Source organism: Apteryx mantelli, chromosome 1 (assembly GCF_036417845.1).
Source record: "Apteryx mantelli isolate bAptMan1 chromosome 1, bAptMan1.hap1, whole genome shotgun sequence".
Taxonomy (NCBI): Eukaryota; Metazoa; Chordata; class Aves; order Apterygiformes; family Apterygidae; genus Apteryx; species Apteryx mantelli.
Genome location: NC_089978.1, coordinates 174,307,358 through 174,313,396, shown reverse-complemented (window position 1 = coordinate 174,313,396; position 6,039 = coordinate 174,307,358). Strand labels below are relative to the sequence as shown.

At 34.9% G+C, this 6,039-nt stretch overlaps 1 protein-coding gene across 1 annotated transcript in view; it reads right to left on the bottom strand.

The window, feature by feature from the left end:
* Positions 1-1,074: 1,074 nt before the first annotated feature.
* Positions 1,075-6,039, bottom strand: part of C1H12orf50 (chromosome 1 C12orf50 homolog) — a 19,827-nt gene continuing 14,862 nt past the window's right edge. Inside the window, exons 10-12 of the mRNA XM_067297129.1 lie at positions 5,826-6,029; positions 2,932-3,023; positions 1,075-1,636 (exon numbers count right to left, since the gene is read on the bottom strand). Coding sequence (XP_067153230.1) covers positions 1,574-1,636; positions 2,932-3,023; positions 5,826-6,029 — 359 coding nt within the window. The 3' untranslated portion in view covers positions 1,075-1,573. The remainder of the gene's footprint in view (positions 1,637-2,931; positions 3,024-5,825; positions 6,030-6,039) is intronic.

Sequence of the window (6,039 nt, the reverse complement as noted above, 5' to 3'; positions counted from 1 at the left end):
GAGTCACTCTGTTCCAGGAGGAAGTTTGAAAGTCTTAAAGGGTTCTCCTCCAAAACTGGTTATGTTCTAAGAACGACCAAAGGTCAAGTAAATGCAAGAAGGGAAAAATAAAGTCTAAGCCAAAGATATAAATTCACAAATATGTAATAGTTTAGTATTAGGTACACACATTGGCTATTGAACGGTAACTCGTGTGATACAAAACCATTTGCCTGGGCCCCCTTTCTCTTCTTCAGGAGAGGATGGCTGAAACAGGTTTCCTTCTGCTACATGATCTGCAAATTTGCAACTATGCCTGCAATACAGTGCGTACTATTTTAATCAAAATTGTTGCTTTGTCATTTTATCATTTGTTTCAATAGTGTTTTATTTTAATCAGCTTTCTAGTCAATTCCAAAAAGTTATTTTGAATTTCTGAGTGCATTTGTTATCCGAGTAATTTATCTCTCTCTTTTTTTTTATGGTTATGTTTTCCATTTGTAAACTAAGTATTTTCTCTAATTCCATTTTTCTGTTTATCATCTCCTTGAAGTTCCTCCTTTGGGCTCTATGTCCTGCTCATACCTGCTCTACAGTGTGACCATCTTTATATTGTTCCACATTGCTGTCTCCTGTTTCATAAAAATGGGCCAATAACTGAATGAAGTTGATCAAAACCCATTCTCTCCAATTACAGGAGAGAAACCACCTCAGTCTGTCCCCAGAACAAAAAAAAACAGATTATAAAAATGAGAAAAAGATTTAAAAACAAAACCATCCTTCCTAGGGAAATTGTAGTAGGTTGTCACTGCTAACTTTAAAAGGATTGATATGGTTGGTTTCTTCAGAAAGCAATACCATATTATAAGTACCCTTCTTGTCAACCTTTCTCTTTGCCTTTGCCCAGTCTCTTATACGTTAGTTTAAAATGTGTGTAAAAACATATTTCACTTATTTCTTGTTTTGTCGTGAAGTTCATTTAATTCATAACACAGTTCTGCTAATCTAATAAAATGGCAAAAGCTCAAGATCAAACTCAGAGTGAGTCCCCAAAAATATGGTCAAATGTTATATTATACCATCTAAGAATCTGGCTTTCGCATAAAAATGGCCACTTTCTAGAATACATTAGTGTTGCTGTTTACATTCAAAGTCCTCTGAAACTGCCAAAAGAGAGAGAGTGTGTGTGTGTGTGTGTACATATAAAATAGTATTTATGCATATTCATAATTATGGTTTAAAGCATTTGGACAAGTAAAAAGGGGGCAGACTACATTTAAGGATTTTTTTACCTGTATGGACATGTTTTACTATCAGTCTTGCAGTGTACAGTCATAGTCTAACAAAAATGACTTCAGCTGTCAAATTTTCACAACAGATTAAACCTAGTGAACAGACTGAAGACTTTCATATGTACATATGCAGAACATACTTTTTTAATTTGCATTTTTATCAATTTTGAAATGTTACAATGTACTTCCTGCATTTTACTTTCAGAATTTGCAATTTTATCATCTTTTAATCTCCAGTTGGGAAGTACTTGACAATCTCCTCCTTTTAATTTGCATTTTTCTTGTAAATTGATGTATTGGCTTCACTTCTTTCTCCTGTCCGCAAATTTCTCTCCCTTTTTATTTGTTTCCACTCCTTCCTGGGTCTGTTGTCAAAATAAATATACCAAACATTTTTTGCATAATTTATTATAGCAAAACTATATGCACTTTCAGAGACATTTAAAGAATTAAATCTTCAACATTTATAAATAACAGAGATATGAATATTTTGTCCTAATGTAATTCACCCATTTTCAAAATGTTTCATGAATGTATTTTTTCTCAGAAACCTTCCCAAGCAGATATTTATGAACCATATGGTAGTTGCATAAAGAACCCAGATATGGCAGCGATCCTAGTGATAGATTACAGAAGGTGGTTTTAGATTATTTGGATCTATATGGTATCTCAAGATAATTTTGCATCTCAGAGTGGGATCAAAATGGCCTAGATGCTTAGCACAGAGCTCCCTGGGTCAACTCGTAGGAATTCAGAAAATGGGGCCACTGGGAGGGGTTTGAAATGCAAGATCACAGAACTGCACTTTTCTGACCCATCCCCTAAAAGCAGGCATGTATCCTTTCAAAGACCAGAGAGGCTACTCGGAAAAAGCATTACTGACCATAACAGTGAAAGGATTCACCCAGGAAAGGGCAGTGTTTAGCAGGGTTCAAACTTATCTCTTCTCCCTTTCAAGGAATCACTTTAATAGTAAGCTAGAAGGCTAAGTTTGCAAGAACTGAGAGTCTGCTCTTCTATTCCACCTTTTGAATTGTGCAACTGCAGAGCAAAGTCCGTATTATGTCAGCAGAGGAGAGAGATGGGAGATAAGAAAGAAATGTCACAGAGACATTTGGCCATTCACCTGAGAGAAGGGAGATATAGGTTCTAATGTCTGCTTCCAAGACAGGTGTAAAATGTATTAATGATTCTTAGGGTATCTTCTAAATATTTTGGTAGCCTAAGTCTTCTTAAGAATCTGGGCCTAGGCTGATTATCTTTCAGCTATTGCAGATACTTCATGACCAAGAAAATGAAGAGGAAAAAAGACTTCTACCTGTTCTAACAAGAGAGATTGTAACCAAGCTGCTTTGCCCAGTGCTACAAGGGAAAAACCACTTTATGTAGCTCCTCACTTAAAAGGTCAATAGATACTTTGCTTTCATATGAGTAATTTTGTAAAAAAAAAAAAATCAGAAATCATGGGTTAGTTATATAGGTAAAATTATCTGTCTACAAATGAAACTATTAACAATTCTTTCAGACTACTCAGCATCACTCAGAATCTTGCAGTCTCTGGTTGCAGAGGTTTTAAAAGCAATTTCACATTTTCTAGGTGGGGAGAGACATATCGTCTTTAATAAGAAGAATGAATTGCAAATATTTCTATAAAAGTTACCTGAATGGTTGTTTTCAGCTTAGAGAATGTTTTTGCACGTGGGTTTCTTTTCCTCCAAGCTGGTGCATTATAAGGTCCTGAAGTATTTTTGTCTATAGAGAAACATATAAGTTGTTTTTTATTTTCAGCTAAAATTTCAGGAAAGAGCTTCTTAGTCTGATATAAGAATTAAAAGTAACATAAACTGAAGTATCCATTGATGCATCAAGTGAATAATGCATCATCTCTGAAATACAGGCTATTATTAAATACAGACTTATTTTCTAGTATGTTAAAAATAATTTGTAACCATGCACCATTTTCATGAGGCTCATAGGATCTTCCAAGTGAGGGGATTCTTCCAAGGACATCCTTGGTTTGATAAAATAACGTTCTTTTGTTGAAAATCTTCCTAAATGCATCAATTGCTTTTAGGTTAAACAAATCTATAATCCATGCTCCCCTTTTATTGCCACTTGTGAGTTCTTGTGCTACACTATATAAAAAGGGTTGCTTTTGCAACAGAGTATGCTCCTTAATGACTAATCATATTGTGTAAAATTTGGTAAATAACTAATGTTATTAATATTATTTTCTGTTAGTTCCAGATTAATTCCATTAATTTCAATTGGTAATAATAATCCCCAAATTTTCAGTGTATATGCAACATTTAATTACCATGGTTTTCGGTTTTGGTCTAAAAATCTTCCATTTGTGTCAAGCTGAATTTTGGGTTGGAGAATTTCAGACCAAATGGCTCCGCTACTGCTGAAAAGAAAGGCAGCAAAAACCATACTGTTTGTTCTTACGACAAAAATTCTGGTCACCATTTCTTTGAAACGCTTTATCCTTTTTTAACCTGGAAATTTAATAACGTGTATTCTTTGTATTAAGAATGTTCCGTTTGCAGGACGACTTTGCAGGAGAGTCATATGGCATCTGAGAGCTTCATAAACATGAATAACTATTCCAGTCACTCTTGTAAAGTGAAGGTAGTGTTATCCCCACTAATAGTGAGATGAAACTTGGTGAGCAGAGAGCAAAAATATCCAGTTTTTGGTTGCTCATTCTCAATGACTTAGACTCAGTTTTGCTGAGTAACTAGCACTAAATTAGCACTCTGTATGTTCAAAGCATAAACTCCCTTGATATGTGTTGCAGCAATGAGTGATCAGCACTTCTACAGATTAGTCCTTGAGACTAAGCAGTGATTTTGAGATTCATTTCACCTAACTGTTTTCATCTCGAAGCAAGAGATATGTGGTCTAAAGGAGGTTCCTTTTATTGGAAGTGAAGACAGAAGAGCAGTTCAAGGTAGAGATTCAATCCAGCTTAATATAGGTATATAAAACTGGCAAGATGAATCACTTTCTCCACTTACAATTATTTAAATTAGTTACTGCTGAATTTGTGGCTGGAATGATAGATGAGAAAACACCCTTAATTATCCAAAGTTACCATGGAGACTGGTAATAAAAAGGCAAATAAAAGCCAGATTATGGTACTACGTTGTGTGAAGCTGTATTAGCAAGTAAAAAATAAAGTGAAAGCTGTAAAATCAAAGCTACACCTGACTGCCAAAAAGAAAGATAGAAGACTTGGAGTCCCACCTGAAAGCTTTTTGTCAAATTCCTGACATAGAAGGTACTATCAAGAAGAGAGTATTTCAAACATGGAAAAAAGCAAAGGAAAATGTTATTCTGAAAGGATGGCAGGAAGAATGAATTCAGTCCTCTGTCCAATAGAAATACAATGAGGCAACCAGCCAACAGTCATAATGTAAATCACAAAAATTTACAGGATATTTAAACTGATAACAGAAGTTTGAATAAATTTCAAGCCTTTGCTTATTCAAGAAGAAAAAAGTCATAACAAAACTCCAGTGAAATACTAGCTGGAGAAAAATATCACACAAAGCAAAAGCATTCCTGGATCCCCTGCTGGTAGGACAAAAGTTGATCAAGAAATATTTCTTGAAACAAAACCAAGATTCTACTGCAAATTACTTCTAGTACTATTGCTATCAATATTTAGAGTAGAATGGGAAGTTAAAGATGGACTATTATAAGGTTTCTTAAATACTTCAGAAGGTTAAATCATTGAAAAGATGCTTTTCAATTACACTTTAGAGAACAGTTGACATACGTTCTTCATCTGGCCTATTTAGAAATTTAACATGAAAAAATATAATTTTACAGTAAATTCCAGCGTATTCAATATGGGATTATATTCACAATAAGTCTGTGAACAGATGAGATGAAGAAACATGCAGCAAGGGAGGGAGGGGGAGAAGAAAAGGGAGGGGGGGAGAGAGAGAGACAGAGATATCCAGTCATACCTTCTTCACTGCTGTTGTTATGAAACTTCTAGAAAGTGTCACAAGAAATGACAAAGATTTAAGTCTCTGGGCCAGATTCAGACTCAAATGAAAAATTCCAGTAGAACAGCAATGTTTTTCCTAGAAAAAATTCTATAAAATTGTAACAGATAATTCACACAGCTTTTAAATATTTGTGTGTGCTTTCACAAGCAACATTTTCTCCTCTTTTGGGAGTAGTCAAAATTCCTATTAACTGTAAAATCTGGGGATATGTTAGTGCACATCAGCATATCAATGTATTCATCCCTTTTTGCTGGGCAGCAAAGTGCACTAGGCATAGAAATGGATTCCTGCTATGAAGGTGGCTAAATTACTGTTCATGAATATTCTGTTCTATGTAACTTTTACCAAGTACAAAAAATTATTCACATTTCTGTCTATGGATAGGACAGCAACCTGTTTATGAAAATTAAGCTGGATCAAATTTATTCTTGCCCATATTTAGGCATGAAGTTGCAGTGACAAAAGTGAAAGAAGTGCTATAGAGCAAGTACACTTGAGGCATTTTAAGAATCCAGTGCGACCCTGAACTCACCCATAGATCCACTAAGCTTTGGTTCTTGGATGACTGTGACATTACGGTAGAACACACATGCTGATCTTCCAGGTTCTGAAGAATTCAAGTAAGTCCTTCTTCCAGTTGCTCTCACAGAAGGAATGTAAGAAGCATTTTCATCATCCTTACTTTGATCATTTCTTTGATAATTTGCTTTAATTTGGGGGGTTGAAGTGTGCATTGCTATAAATAA